Source organism: Zingiber officinale, chromosome 1A, assembly GCF_018446385.1.
Source record: "Zingiber officinale cultivar Zhangliang chromosome 1A, Zo_v1.1, whole genome shotgun sequence".
In the NCBI taxonomy this organism is placed as follows: domain Eukaryota; kingdom Viridiplantae; phylum Streptophyta; class Magnoliopsida; order Zingiberales; family Zingiberaceae; genus Zingiber; species Zingiber officinale.
The window spans coordinates 164,383,999-164,399,671 of NC_055987.1; the positions used below are offsets into that span (position 1 = coordinate 164,383,999).

General features: G+C 36.5%; 1 protein-coding gene across 1 annotated transcript; it reads left to right on the forward strand.

Moving 5' to 3' along the window:
• Window positions 1-552: 552 nt before the first annotated feature.
• On the forward strand, window positions 553-13,707 carry LOC122012011 (agamous-like MADS-box protein MADS1). The gene is made up of 9 exons (XM_042568462.1): window positions 553-714; window positions 813-1,041; window positions 3,066-3,147; window positions 12,482-12,543; window positions 12,622-12,721; window positions 12,826-12,867; window positions 12,942-12,983; window positions 13,286-13,458; window positions 13,560-13,707. The coding sequence occupies exons 2-9, from the start codon at window positions 860-862 to the stop codon at window positions 13,561-13,563; spliced, it is 687 nt and encodes a 228-aa protein (XP_042424396.1). The 5' UTR covers window positions 553-714; window positions 813-859; the 3' UTR covers window positions 13,564-13,707.
• The last annotated feature ends 1,966 nt before the right edge of the window (window positions 13,708-15,673 follow it).

Sequence of the window (15,673 nt, forward strand, 5' to 3'; positions counted from 1 at the left end):
TCCTCGAGTAATAGTGCGTTTTGCACTACAATTTCCTGAAGCAAATTCATCGAAACGAAATTGTAGGGGAGTTGGATGGAGTAGAGGAGGAAGATGGAGGAGGAAACGTCAAAGTTTTAATTTGTTGGGTGATAGCGAAATGAGAATGAGAGGAATATTGAGAGGGAGAAAAGAAAAGTTATTAAACTAATTGTGAATAAGGAAGAAGGAAAAGGACAATGGAGTCCCCCCCGCTCTGTGTGTTCCTCTCCTTCATCTACACACCATATTTTTTGAGTGCAACCAATGCAAGGTCTCAGTCACAGCCCCTCCCCTCCATTAATTGGGCTACTCTTTCTCTCCATGTCCCTTTCCTCTTTCTCTTTCATGATGGTGCCTATGAAAGCTGATGCTGATGGCAATGGATGCCGCACTTGAGTTACATTACCAGTCCGTCGCATTCATTTTCCGGGGCACTCTGTGTGTGTGCGTTTGTGTTGGACCATCGATTGAGATAAAAGAGATCAGTGAGGTGAGTAAAGGAGAAGTGGAAAAGGTAAACAAGTCTTGGTTTGCAAGTTCTATAAATTCAGTTCCCTTATTCTTCAGCAGTTAAGAAGGATATCAGGAAAGCTTCTTATTGCAGTCTCCTCAAGGTTTCTTCTTTCCGTCGCCCACGATTTTCCTCCTCCTCCCTGGCTTCTACTGTGAGAAAAAGAACAAATTTTTCATACTGTACTAATTGTTCTTCTCCCAATCGTATTCATGCTTGCATTTTTTTTTTGTTCTTCTTCTTCTTTTTATTGTGTTTTGTTCTTTATAATTTGTTCTAGAGGTCGGCAAGCTGGAGCCACTACCGGCAGCAGAAGCAGGGGCGAAGATGGGCCGGGGGAAGATTGAGATAAAGCGGATCGAGAACACGACCAACCGGCAGGTCACCTTCTGCAAACGCCGCAACGGCCTGCTGAAGAAGGCCTATGAATTGTCTGTCCTGTGCGACGCTGAGGTCGCACTGGTCGTCTTCTCCAGCCGCGGCCGCCTCTACGAGTACGCCACCAACAGGTGATGAATCCCCTTTTGGCTGGTTTAATTTTAATTCTCTCAAGCAATTCGACAAATAGTTAGACAGCAAAACTTGGGCAGCCGCTAGATATTTTACACCCTCTATATCTGGAGGGAGGTTTAATCAAAGCTTCATTTTTTACTTAGTTGGACCTTTATTTCACTTCTGGTTTTGGTTTCTGGAGCTGAGATCTGCACTGGTTAGCAGTAGATCTAGCAGGAAGAAGCCCATGTTTATATATATTTGAGTACAGAGGTCGGCTTACATTACTTAGCCGCTCAGTGGTCCTCTCCTTCTCCAAGTTTGGTGATGTTTGCCTACATAAAAGTTTTTGTCTCTTGCTTCCCTTTTGAATGTTTTGTTGGGTGGAAGCATCGATCTGTGGAGTGAGGAGAAGCTACAACAGCTAATTTTGATCAGGTAGAGTAGGAACAATAAAAAGGTAGAGTCTTTGTTGTTGCGCAAGAAGAGAGTATCGCTGTAAATCATCTTTTTTTGCTTGATAATGTAAGCTTTGATATTTCCTCTCTTTCTCCTTCTTTGTTGATGTTGTTGCTTGCTCCTGCTCCTAACTCCAGCAAAGCAAAGGTGGATGTCGAGAGCTGCCTCACTCTCATTAGTCCGTTCCTTCTAATTGTTGAGAACTGTCGCACTCTCCTAGGGTTCTTCTTCTAATTGTTTTTCTTCCTCAACATAATACTGCGTCATGAATTATGCAGCCGGGCAAGAAGAGAGTAACACAGTAGGGAATTCGCGCAGAAGACTGAGGAGCCAATGGGGTGAATGTACTGTGTGTCGGCTTTGCATGGGGAGTATAAAAAGCGAGCCAAGGCTGGGAGAAGCATCAGCAGAAAGAAGAGCAGTGACGCCCACAAGCTGCCCTCAGAAAGACTGTGCAACTGTGAGGATGAGTGTGGGTAAAAGAAGGCACTACTAATTGCACAACGAGTAAAAGGGCTCACTCCACGGCAACCTTGGGAGAGGGAAATAGCCAATCATGTCGTGGGATCGAGTGCCACGGTGGCAGAGAGGACCAATGGCATGCTCGAGGAAAATAAGGTTGGAGTTAAAGGCCACTGTAAGGACAGAAGTAAATAAGAGGCCTCGGAAATAAGCGCGCCACAATCTCCCACTGCTTTATTTTTCCTGCCTCGGTTTATCACTTCCTTCCTGAACGAAAAGATACACCACAAGTCAAATTTTCATGCGCTGTTAATTACTCTTAAGTAAACTTGTTTGAAAACTACAAGACATTCGGAGATTGATGTCCCCGGCTTCGTGACTTGTGTTAAGAGAATTTGTGGATTTATCAGCTGTGTTATGTGTTGCCTATTAGACATTCGACTGAGTGACTTTATGCCCTTTGCTTTTTTGACCTTGACAAGATATTTGAAAATCCAGGTTTGACGTCTTTATTTATGGTTTCAGCTTTGGGGCCTTTTATATATTAAACTGTATCTTGAGATCGTGTCATTGTATGTGATATCTTTCTAAATCTAGAAAATTTAAATTGCTTTAGTATCCTGCTTAAAATTCTTTGCATAGAATTCGAGGTTTAGAGTATTTCCAGTTGCTCTGTTAATATGTTTCATCACACTGAAAGTTATAAAGTTATAGAATCCATCATTTGTGTACTGTAGCCTACATGACCATTAGTATACTTGCTCGTGGTATTAGGGAGCCTTTCTTGATCATTAGGATTTTAATATGTATGTTTAATGTTAATTCGTATAACTACAAGAGTTAAATTAATAATAATAAGTTATATTATATTAAGTTCAATTTGAATTAAAGAAAATATTGATAAACCATTGATCACATTTCAAACATTAGAAACATAGTTTACTTATCACAATGGAGTCTACTTATCCATGCTAAACTACAAAATAACTATGAATATTCAGTTCTCTTCAGAAATATTTTACTAAGCTTAATTCTTTACTTCCAAGTTTTTAATGCAAATTCGAACTTCTAAGCTTTACCATAAGAGAATCTCTAACGCTAAACTTTTATTTAAATGCAGTGTTAAAACAACTATTGGGAGGTACAAGAAAGCTTGTAACGAGACCACCAACAATGGATTTGTTTCCGAAGCCAATGCTCAGGTAATCTATTTATTCGTGTGGTTCCATATTATTTAAAGCAGTTTCTGGAAAAAATGAAGCATATTGATTGATGTGAATTTCTTGCTGTATTCATATTTAAATTTGATGCACAAGTTTGGAACTGTCCAATGATAGAAAGAAAAAATATCATATAAATGATTTAATTAAATATATATATCCCAAATAACAATATGACATAGGTATCAGAAGAAGTTTGAAACTCTCGAGTCAGAATTCTCCTTGACATTGATTATTTGTATGTCTTTTTTTGTTTGTTAGATGCTAAAGCTATTCACTCTTCAATCAACTTTTCACAAGTAGTATTGTGAAATACGCCTGAATGCTACCTTATTTTTTAAATTTGTCATATCTAATATAGACTATAGTTTGAAATCTCATAAGCAATCAAAATGAACTATTCCATATCAATTATAGTTGTACCATGCCGATATATGACATGATTTGATACACATCATGATGATTGCAAATGATATTTATTAAGTTATCCAGTTTGTTTTACTATAACTATAATTCAATTAATTTTGCAAAGTAGTAGAAGATAATAGAAATTTAAAAAAAAGTGACTTTGCACATTAAAAGTAAAAATTAGCAAGTTAAATTTAAAATTGATACAATATACCAAATAAAATCTTGTTTCATTTAAATTATTTCAGTTCTATTTTTGTAAGTAAATAAACTAAATAAAAGTATGTTAGCGATGTAAATCTCATCTAAATTCAGTTTAGTATATTTTAATATGTGCTAAGTGTCATAAAATATTACAGTATCACTGTATATCACTCCCACAAGGGTTTCAAGATGGAGATTCCTCATCCCAATGCTACTTTCTTGATACTATATATTTTTTGACAGTGATCAAAACACGTTGTTGAAGTGAAGATTTTTCAATTAGACAACAGATTTGCTAAACCTAATAATTAAGCCAAATGAATGGTCTTCATTATTGTACTCCATGCTTGTGATCCTTAATTGTTTCAAACCTAATAAATTAGTTTATTTAGTGTTGGCGAGTTAATCAGAGAGAAAGGTTATATATTGCTACATGTCCAGCATTAATCAACTTGCATTCTTTCTATTTTACTACATAATCTCATCTTTTTGTGATGAACATATGTGGTCACATTTGTGGATCTTGTATCTACTTTCAGAACAATCTTAACAAAGAAGTAAAACAATCTCTAATAGTTTGAGAAAACCAATATATGAGAGACTATATTGACTGAGTAGAGTAACTAGAGGAGATAGAATGGATTTTTTTTCTAGTCTTCTTATTGTTAATGCAACAGTGACACAGGGTTGAAATTCTATGTTATCTTGTAAAAAACCTTAGGACCAGCTTAAACCCTTACCATCACTTCCACATATAGACAATAGATATTGCTTTGGTAGTTGAATTTCCTTATTGATCTATGCATTATAGTTTTTTTATACACACATGAAGTTATCTTTGTCTAGGAAAACCAGCATAAGCCGATTGATTAACCAACTCAAATCTATATGTCCTAGACATTGGAATGAATTGAATCAGGAGTTGAGGTTTGCACACCCGCTGCCCTCGTGAAATTACCATCCCAAAGCAGCTTGTGAACCTTTAACCTTCCTCAGTCCGATTGACGCAAGCAACGGCGCGTGCCTCCGCATGATGCAGGCGACGATGGTGTCCTCCCGGCACGTAAAAACTCCCTGACGTCTTCTTTGTTGTCCTACTCGTTGTTGTCTTACAAGTAAGGTTTCTCCTCTCTGGTACTGGATTCACGTAAGGTTTTTCCTTGTCGTACGTACGTTCACAAGAGCTGCAGTAGTTTGTGAGCGTCTGCAATTAATGGAGGTTGCAGCAAAGAGAAACCTTCTTTTCGAAGGCTGTAGCTGTCTTGATACCTTGAGAGTTTGAGTGTTCCATATTCTTTATCAGTTTTTTTTCCCCTCCAAACCTAGCTGAAAACAAGGCAACTGGTAGGAAATTTAACCTTTTTGCTGCCAAAGAATTCTTCCAAACATACTGCGAAGCATTTTGCAAAGTATAAATCTAGAGATTTTTTTTTCTTCTTTTGGTAATACAACAACAATCAAATGATTTTGCTTCCAGAAGGAGAATGGGAGTTGGTCATAACCTCGCGTGAGAGGAAGAAAAAAAGGAGTTGCCGAAGGAGGAAAACAACTCATGAAAACATTGGAGCTAGAGAGGTATCCTCATGTTGGAGCCGGAGGAGGCAGCCATGCTTCAAAGCTAAAGGAGTGGAGTAGGACTAGGTGGGCTATATATTGAAAAAGAATAGAATTCAATGCATAGAGTCGCTTGGATCATTTTCGATTGCCCGAAGTTTAGTAGCTCGGAACCCAATTCCAGATGCTTGACTTTGACTTAGTCTCTCTAGGTTAGGTTGAGTGCTTCTACTCTTGTCTTGAGTACAACTCACTCAACTCAATTCACTAGTTACATGAGCATTCTGCTCCCGACTTTGCATCCCTCGGATGTACTAAACTCTTCAACTTAGTCTAGGTCTGTCATTCAATTCTCACTCTACTAAAGTACTCTTTTGTCAAACTTTTCATCTCTCGAATGTGCCACGCCCATCGATCCCTTCCTATATCATCTTTTTGCATACTATGTCTTTTGCTTTATCTTTCACCATACTCTATTGAATCCTAAGCCATTGAATACTTTTGTATTCTCTTAAATCCCTACACACTCAACAAGGCCTAATTTAAAATTATTTAGTCAAATATCAAAATATACACCACTTGAGATTCTAACAATCTCCCTCTTAACCTGTTGGGGTTCTAACATGACAAACCTCTAACAATCAAATGGAAAGGATTATAGAAGATAAAACATACAAAAGTTAGTATAGAAAAAATGAGGACACTACACTAGAGGTACCATAAGAAGATCAATATACTAATATTCTATAAGGAATTAATTATAACTCTAATGGATAACAAATAAAACTAGGCTAAGAGGACAATGATATGTGCATAGATATAACTTATATATAATGTGCTAAATAACAACTTTACACGAACTTAAGATAAATTTGCTCATCAATTTACACGAACTTCATTTGTGAATATTAATAAACTAAACTTGTATAAGTTCGAAGCTAGTTTGTTTATTTGGAAAAGCATAAAATTAATTCTTCAAACTTATTTATTTTCAATTTTCATAGCAAATAACTTGAAAATTCTAAAAGAGTTTTCAAGGCACAAAGAAATAAGAAAACAAGACTTCTAAACTTTAGTCCAAATCTAGAAGTCATTAGGTGTCTTGGGAAAAAGTGAATAAGTGGAGGCACCACAGATTTGTAAATGATAGTCATTTGCAAAGAACATAATAGGTATGGGTCATGTGCAACCCACACGAGTAGGTTGTCTAGTGCATTGTGTCATGCGGATATGCAATACGGCCAAATCTCAAATGTGGCACAATGTAATACTTTATTGCATACTTTGTAACGTAGAAAGGTTGTCTTCTATCTCGATCCCTACATATATATAGTATGGTTGATCTGCATTGAATAACAATCCTTGCAAGATGAGGTGCTTAGCTAATGTAGAATAAATGAGGGAGAGCTATTGCTATTAATGAACCAAGAACTAAGTATCAAATATCATCATCTATTGGGATACTTTTGCTTCATGTATATGAATGAGGAGCATGACTTGTACATGGATGCAACAACTTAATTTTAAAAATTCATGAAACAATAGGTACACAAGTTTAGTAGTTTTGACATATGATTTTGAGGACTGTAATTTGAGTTAATTATCTCCAACTATAACTTTTCTAATGTGAAAATGGTTTATTAAAGTTTTGTTCGAAGACATCTTTTGCCTATAAGAATGACAAAAGAACTTGCTAAATGTGTACATGCATTCCTCTTCAAAAATTATTTTATATTGAAAATGATGTAGGATTGTTGCAGTTTAGGGTTTCGTTTTTAGAAGCATGGAGGAGTATAATGGAAAAGCTAAGGAAAGAGCTCTTGGAGTTTATAAGTGAATATGAGTTTTATATTTATAATGTGAAGGAAGATTGGGATATTTAAATATAATTGTTGGGTGAGTAGTTGACATATTTATGAGGTGCATAATGGTTTCATAATTATAATATGAAAACACAATTGTATGCAATAGTTGTTGACATATTGCTTTTGTTGGGCAAGTATCCACCCATGGCAAATAATAATTATGTGACATATATGAGGTGTAATGTGAGTGACTCATTAAGACACATTTAATTTATTTCTACATACAAAGTCATCAACATATGGTTTAATATGCCAATAGTCTTGTGCCATAATGGCTCATGATTAACTACTAATAAGAATTAGTATGATTTAGATTATCCAAGTAGATCTAATGACTCATGATAAACTTAACTAGTGAGTGTAGCCTAAGTGCTTGTTTAGTAGTCTAGAAAAGCTAGGGAAAGAAAATGTAGGTTGAGAAAAGAGGGAAAATGTAATATTTTGAGTTGTCTTCTTTGTAAGAAAAAACAGGACCCAAATTTTCTACAAAGTAATAATCTCTCTAAATCCATTAATATTCATCTAGCCTAAATGAATAGAAAACTTATTACTATCCCAAAAATTTCAAACAACCTTGCAAAATTGCATCCTTCACATATTAAAAACTGTGCTTATCATGACAACATTGTGGGGAGCTTATACGATTTGAGGAGTAATTATTCAGTGACATTTTACAATCACTTGTTGTATTTATGCTAACCTACTATCCTCTTCCGCCAAACATAAGCTATTAAAACCTCATTAGAAGACTGTGTCATCATGCTTTAGATTTAACACTGTTGTTGATCTATCAATGTCTATATATTGCCATAGGGTTGAGCTTGACAAATTGTTCCAGGACTATTACAAATCACCAAGAAATTGCCTCTTTGTTTGACTAGGAAAGGACTCACAAACACAAGCTAATCAGGGTGTTTCTGGAGTCTGTTTTTTAAATTTCATCATTTTCTTTGTGTTTTTCTTCTATTGTAGAGATTTAAGTCAACATTAGAATTACATGTGTGAACATTTTCTCATAAATTAATTCTCCATACGCATATAGTTCTTCCCTTCAAGGATACACTCCGTAAAAGATACAATCAAAAAAGGGGTGTAGGTTAGTCTACATATGGACTAGAGTGGGGTTATAGAAACTCGCTCTGCATTTAAGATAATTCACTGCTAGCATTGTTTCCTGGTCTCCAGTCACAACAAACTTCTTCCTTCTTGTAGATAGATGAAGTTTTGGCCATAAAAAATGTACATTGTGGTATACAAATTACAGGGACTTTATCTTTGAGTCTAGTCGCCTCACAGTGCAAGTCATTAAAGAGTAGACAATTTCATTGTATTATGCGCAAAAAAAAAAATTTAGAATCCTTGTTGCAGATCATTGATGGGGTGAATTAAACATTAAACAAAATGCCTATATGCTTCTGGACCGATATGACCCCTACGAGCTGATAAGTCATCATCATCTCTATAGTTGTTTTCATTGACTTTGAGAATTATCTTCTCTTGTGGGCTCTTGGGCGTATACCTGGTGTTGATGACCGAAGAGCTGAATTATTAGAGGGTCATGGATTTTCTAATACTAGTGATGTGCCTCTTAGTCCCTGCATCCGGCAACCTCTAAAAGCTTTGCATGTGCGGGTCCATGCCAAACTGCCAGCAAATGTAACCGGAAGAAACAGTCCAGGAAGCCCAGGTCTTCATGTACTCCGAAAGGTGAAAAATTAGGAACAACTTCTTTCAGTACATTCTCAGAAAGATCTCATGGACTCTAAAGGTGAAGGATTGGGAACAGTTCCTTTGAATATATCCCGGAAAGATCTCATAGACTCTAAAGGATAACGGATTGAGAACAACTCTTTTGGATACATATTCGGAAAGGCTAAGTGATCATGGACTCGGAAGGATGGCGGATTGGGAACAACCTTTTTAGGTACATTCCCGGAAAGGCTAAGTGATCGTGGACTTGAAAGGATGACAGATTGGGAACAACCTTTTTAGGTGCATTCCTAGAAAGGCTAAGTGATCGTGAACTTGGAAGGATGATTGATTGGGAACAACCCTTTGGGTACATTCTTGGAAAGGCTAAGTGCTTGTGGACTTGGAAGGATGACAAAGTGGAAACAATCCCTTTGGATACATCCTCAGTGGTGTAGCTAGGATTTTCAACCAACGGGGGCAAATTCAATAAATTTAAAAAAAAATAATACAACACAAAATCGAATTATCCAACTCTAAAAACTCAAAAATACTTAAAAATATAAGATGAAATTTTCAAAATTTTGAACATTAGTGTAGATTGATTTTCACACTTTAAAAATTTAAAATTTGAATTTAAAGGACTGAAAACGAATTTAGATTCAAAAAATTTGACCTTAGCCTTTGGTTCTAGTTGAAACAACAATCTATCAATCCCCAGAGCTTATCTATGACTCAAAGTTGAAGAAACATTTGTGATCTCGCTTGCTCATAATATTTAGCATTCTTAACCAATCTAAATAACCATCCTAACTAGCAACCTAATAAAATAAAGAGGAAAAAGAGTAACTTGTAAAGGGTTGCTCGTTAGAAAAAAAAAAGCAAGACCATTGCTTTTGAGAAAAACATAGAAGAGAAGATAAGAAGGAAGAAGCAAAAGAAAAGTTTTACCTTTTTTATTTGTTAACAATCTTGACTAGCTTCGATGAGCTCTGTAATTACACAAAAAGAGCAAAGCAAGACAAAATATGACCATGCTTGTGGTGCCAATAAAACTCTAGAAAACACGTGAAGAGAAAGAAGATGTGAGGACTGCTCTTGTTGTTGGAAGAGGGAAGCAACTGATACTGCATTTTTTGCTTATTGGAGGAGAAAAGGAGAAGAAAAGAGAGCTATTGTACTCAAGAAGAGAAGAGAAAAAATTTACAGATTTATTACAGTTGGAGAAGAGGAGAAGAAGGAATTAGGGAAGAAGAGGACGTGAAAAATAAGAAAGGGATGGGCAAATGCATAATGGTGGCGTATGGCACGGTGGGGACGGTTGCGTACGTAGGGAGAATAAAAAAAAGAGGAAAAGAAGTTTCCTTAGAATATTCTAATTCGTTTAAACAGATCAAACTCATTTAAATCTTAAATTTGGTTCAGTCATGACTTGGCTAAATCAACTCTAAATTAATCCCGATTTGAACAAATATAATCATTATCTCCATGTCTATTCATTATATTTAGTTTAAATCCAATCTAATTTTAATTTAGCGCCCTCATTTCATGTTATTCATTCGTTTATTGTTATATATTTTATTTTTAAAATTCAATATTTAACATTCTAAGTCATGATATTTCCTTGTAAAAATGGTATGAATGAATAGCTTAGGTCAAAGGCTTTACAAATATGTGGTCAATTTTATTTTTTTTGACAACAAGGTCAAAATGATAGTAAGAGTTTGGTATTAATTTTTTAAAAAAAATTGGGGGGGGGGGGGGGGGGGGGGTGCACCCCCTCATCCCCATGTGGCTACTCCACTACTCAGAAAGTCTAAATGCTCGTGGGCTTGAAAGGATGACGGATTGGAAACAACCCTTTTAGGTACATCCCCGAAAAGGTCAATTAATCGTGGACTCGGAAGGATGGTGATTTAGAAACAATCCCTTTGGGTATATCCCCGGAAGGCTAAGTGATCGTGGACTCAGAAGGATGGCAGATTGGGAACAAACCCTTTTGGTACATCCTCGGATAGGCTAAGTACTCGTGAACTCAAAAGTACACAGACTAAGAAGTATATGGACTCAGAAATATACGGACTCAGAAGTACATAGACTCAGAAGTATATGAATTGAGAAGTACATGAACTCGAAAATGCACAGTCTCAGAAGTACATGGAATTAGAAGTATGTGGATTCAGAAGTGTAAGCATTGGGAACATCCCTAAAGTGATCTAGTAGTTAGGGTACCTTCTCGGGTAAACCCCTTCTTGCGCTTACTTTCCATAACAGATTGACGATGTAGGAGCATCCCTTCTAGGGAACCGCCTCAGCCCATCATCCAGGCTAGCGAGAACATCCCCTATGGGAATGTCTCCCCTAGGCTCCTTCTCCTTCGATTATTTTATTTTATCATTTCTATTCACATCCCTCTAACTAGTAATCCAGCAGAGGACGTCGTTTGCCAGGCCGCTAGAATAATTCCCCTTGAAGACATCTCCCCTGCACTTCAATCACTCCCGCCAGTTCACCAAATCACTTCAACCAACTCTCCTCGAATTAGAAGTTCATTCCATTAAGGGATGTCAACAGCCAGGTCGTAAGAGCAGTCCTTCGAGGGAATATCTCTCCTACACTTGAGCCCCTTTGGCTACTTTGTTTCAACATCTCCATTAGATCTCCTTGAGATAACATCTTTATAGTAGATCGTGTGCCCCCAGAACGTAGGGCAAATGATGGGCGCATGATATTTCTAGCATAATGGCTAGAGGTTGATTCTAAGAAACTGACGACTTAGGATTTACTCCATCATGCGTCCAACACCTGTGTATTTGTATTTCTCTCCCTTTATATCTATGAGATCGATACTAGGGGGTCGTTAATACAATGAATTTATATATATTTTTTATAACAGGCCGTGTAGGTAGTACAAGAATAATAGGGAAGATATGAAGGCAGCAACGATTGGTTGAATTAGAGGTTAGCAGCTAGACAAGCATTTGTCAAGTCCCTCATTGTACCACTCAGTTGACTTCCATCTACCTTCAACCTTGTTAGGGCCATGTGGTATCATAAGTTGTCCCATACCTGAGATAATAGCCGCCATACCACATCTGTGGATAGGGTTTCTGCTTGTCTTTAGCATGGTGAAAGTACAGGATACCAGAAGGTGTTTCAGACTTGAGGTAGTAGCCATCCCATACCTGAAGCTGTTCCTTACCCATACCGTAGAGACATGACTAGCACAAATCGCTGCACATATGGAATTGAGCTTCACTTCCATAAAAGAAGAAGAGAGATCACTCCAGCCAAAATGTGAGTAGAAAAGAAATCAAGATAGTGGGTTGACCCAGTCAACCACTGCTCCTCTTTCACTTCTTCTTCTTCCTCCCTTTCTTCTTCTACCATTTTTAAGAAACCATTTGAAAATACAAATGCAAAGTTCTTTTATATATCTTTGTATAAAATAATACAAATGCATATGTTATAAGAAACCATTTGAAAATTAACACACTCAAAGTAAATGCAATTCTTGACCTAATGTCTCGTAGAATATATGCATACCAATTTGCTTTTGTTAAACTTCTAATGATTGATGCATCGTCTATTTTCAGTATTACCAGCAAGAAGCATCGAAATTACGGCAACAAATCAACGGCATCGAGAGCACAAACAGGTATTATGCAACTGTAAGCAAAAAATTCTTTATAACAAACAGTAGGCGCTTCTTAAGAAAAAAATCCTAGCTTTGCAGGAACCTGATGGGCGAGTCCCTTGATTCCATGAGCATAAGGGATCTTAAGCAGCTTGAGACTAGATTGGAGAAGGGAATCGCTAAAATAAGATCTAAAAAGGTAGACAATAACAGCTCTTTGTCAACTTAGCGAGAAAAAGAAAACTTCAGGTGTTCAAATCAGTATCTTCTTGTTGATCCTACTTATGTGATTCCATGTTTCAGAATGACCTGCTCTTTGCTGAAATTGAGTACATGCAGAGAAGGGTAAGGATAGCTTATTCTAACATCAACTATGGAGTTTTCTTACTTGATATTCTTCTGTTTTTTCTCTTAATTAGGAGATTGAGCTTCAGAACGACAATATGTTTTTCAGGAACAAGGTCCTCCCTCTCGTCTCTTTGTATTTGTTTGATTACATATTTTATTCCCTAGTCATTTGGCAGTCAACTATAAGCTGAACTCCCATGATTTACCTATCTTCACATAATTTGGGGATGGATTATGAGGGGTGCCAACGTAATCGCCATTTGCTATAATTGATTTCATGTTTTGCCTCTCTATTTTCATCCATTGAGTAAATGTTGAATATTTCCTCTTATACGATTAATGCTAATATTCCAAACTCAATAGTGCATTGTGATTCCAACAAGCTAATTAAGCTGGTGAATTGGCTGTGTAACAGATAGCTGAGAATGAGAGAGTGCACCAACAGATGAATATGCTACCGCCTACGGCGGCGGCGGCGGTTGAATACGAGATGATGCCTCCATTTGACTCAAGGAACTTCCTGGAAGTGAACTTAATGCAGCAGAACCAACATTACAGTCAGCAACAAAGGACAGCCCTTCAGCTGGGGTAGGCAACAAAGCTCACCAAACATTCAAGAACTAAGTTTGCGTTTTCAGATTTTGTCCAGTTTGATCGAATAATTCATCAACTTTATTTTGATCTTGCAGATGAGACGATAAAAGATGGAGGCCTGATTAGGCTTGCGCGCATCTAGAGACAGACTTGGATACTAGTGAGGATAAGCATAATTTCCAGCTTTTATTGTACGGTGAATGACTCCTATTATTGTTATTTATGTTGGTTGCTATTCGGAAAACCTAGAGGTTCCACTGTATAAAAATTTTGTACAAAGGTCTGAACCTTTTCCTAGCTACCATGTGTTCTTTTAAATTAAATTTTGGATTGCCTGCGGAACTTAACACGTTTGATCCAAAACTTAATCTATTTGTTCTTTAAGGTTTAGACTTGGATCTCCTGCGGAACTTAACACGTTTGATCCAAATCATCTAAGTTATTAATTCCATTAAATATTAATTTCCATAATTGGTTCCCAGTATTGACGTGGCGAGGCACATGACCTTCTTGGATATGGGAACAACCACCACCGACTAGACAAAACCTTTTATGGAAAGCTAATATTTAATTTCCTAAAATAACTTTAGGTCAACCAAAAGGAACAATCAAATCACAAGGAAAAGAAAAATAAAAGAACACAACTTCGAAAAATATATTCGAAATACTAGAATCGTAAGCCTCTTGTATTTGGTATTATTTCCATAAATAACTAGTATGATGCGGAAAGAAAAATTACTAGTTATACCTTATAGAAAAACCTCTTGATCTTCTACCGTATTCCTCTTCTAACCTCGGACGTTGTGTGGGCAACGATCTTCCGAGATGAGAAACCACCAAAGCACCTTCTTCTCCTTTCTTCAAGTTTCGGCCAAGCACTATGCTTCTAAGAGATGAAGATCTTTTCCATCAATCAAGCTCCAAGGGATGTAAGCTTTCTCTCCTTCTTCTCCAAGCTAAAATCCGCCACCACTTGATCTTCAAGGAGGAAGAGAGGTCCGGCCACAAGATGGAGAGAAGAGAAAGGAAGGAGGCCGGCCACACCAAGGAAGAAAAGAGGAGAAAATAATAGAGGTTGTTCCCCTGAAGGCTCCTCTACCTCCTCTTTTATAATCCTTGGTCTTGGCAAATAAGGAAATTTTAATAAAACTTCCTTAATTCTTTTGCCATGAAAAGGAAAATTTTATTTTAATTAAAATAATTTTTCTTCTCACTAAAACATAGTCGGCCACTTATTTCCTCAAATCAAGGAGAGTTTTAATTAAACAAGAATTAAAACTTCCTAATTTGTTTTCGGAAATTTATAAAAATTTCTCCAATAATTTTATCCCTTCATGATTGGTTTATAAAAAGGAAATTTAATAAATTAAAATCTTTCTTTTAAACATGTGGATAAAAGAAAGTTATCTCTAAAATTAAAATCTCTTTCAATCTACAAATAAGGAAAGATATCAAATCTTTTCTTAATCTTTTGTAGAAACTTATAAAAGAGAATATTTAATTTTAAACTCTCTTTAAATCATGAACATGTTTTAAAAGGAAAGTTTTCTTAAAATTTAAAATCCTCCTTTAATCAACAAATAAGGAAAGATTTCAAATTTTAAACTCTCTTTTAATCATGTAGATGATTTACAAATTAGGAAAGTTTTTACCAAAAATTAAAACCATCCTTTTAAACTACAAATAAGGAAAGAGATTAATCTCTTCTCTTAATCTTTTGTAGAAAGCTATAAAAGGAAATTTTTAAACTCTCTTTTAAAATCATGATATCCACATAAGAAATAATTTTAATAAAAATCCTTTTTAATATTCTAGTGGCAGGCCACCTAAGCTTGCGACCCAAGCTTTGGCCGGCCACCTACATGGCTCACCCACTTGGTCTTGCCGGCCCTAGCTTGGGTTCCAAGCTAGCTTGGCCGGCCCCATTGGATGGGTAAGAAGGTGGGTATGCGGTGGGTATAAATCTCTATATACTAGAGGCTACGATAGGGACCGAGAGGAGGAATTGGTTTTGGTATCCCGATAAAATTAAGCATCCCGTGCTCGCCCCGAACACACAACTTAATTTTATCAATAATAATTCATTCCACTAGAGAACTATTATTGAACTACCGCACCAATCCCAAATTACATTTTGGGCTCCTTCTTATCATGAGTGTGTTAGTCTCCCTGTGTTTAAGATAACAAATGTCCACTAATTAAGTAAGTT

Bases quoted from the DNA above. Each gene is read 5' to 3' on its own strand.
- LOC122012011 (XM_042568462.1), top strand. From the start codon at position 860: ATGGGCCGGGGGAAGATTGAGATAAAGCGGATCGAGAACACGACCAAC. The intron at 12,868-12,941 runs GTAAGGATAGCT...TCTCTTAATTAG, and splicing joins TTGAGTACATGCAGAGAAGG to GAGATTGAGCTTCAGAACGA. The intron at 12,984-13,285 runs GTCCTCCCTCTC...GCTGTGTAACAG, and splicing joins ATATGTTTTTCAGGAACAAG to ATAGCTGAGAATGAGAGAGT.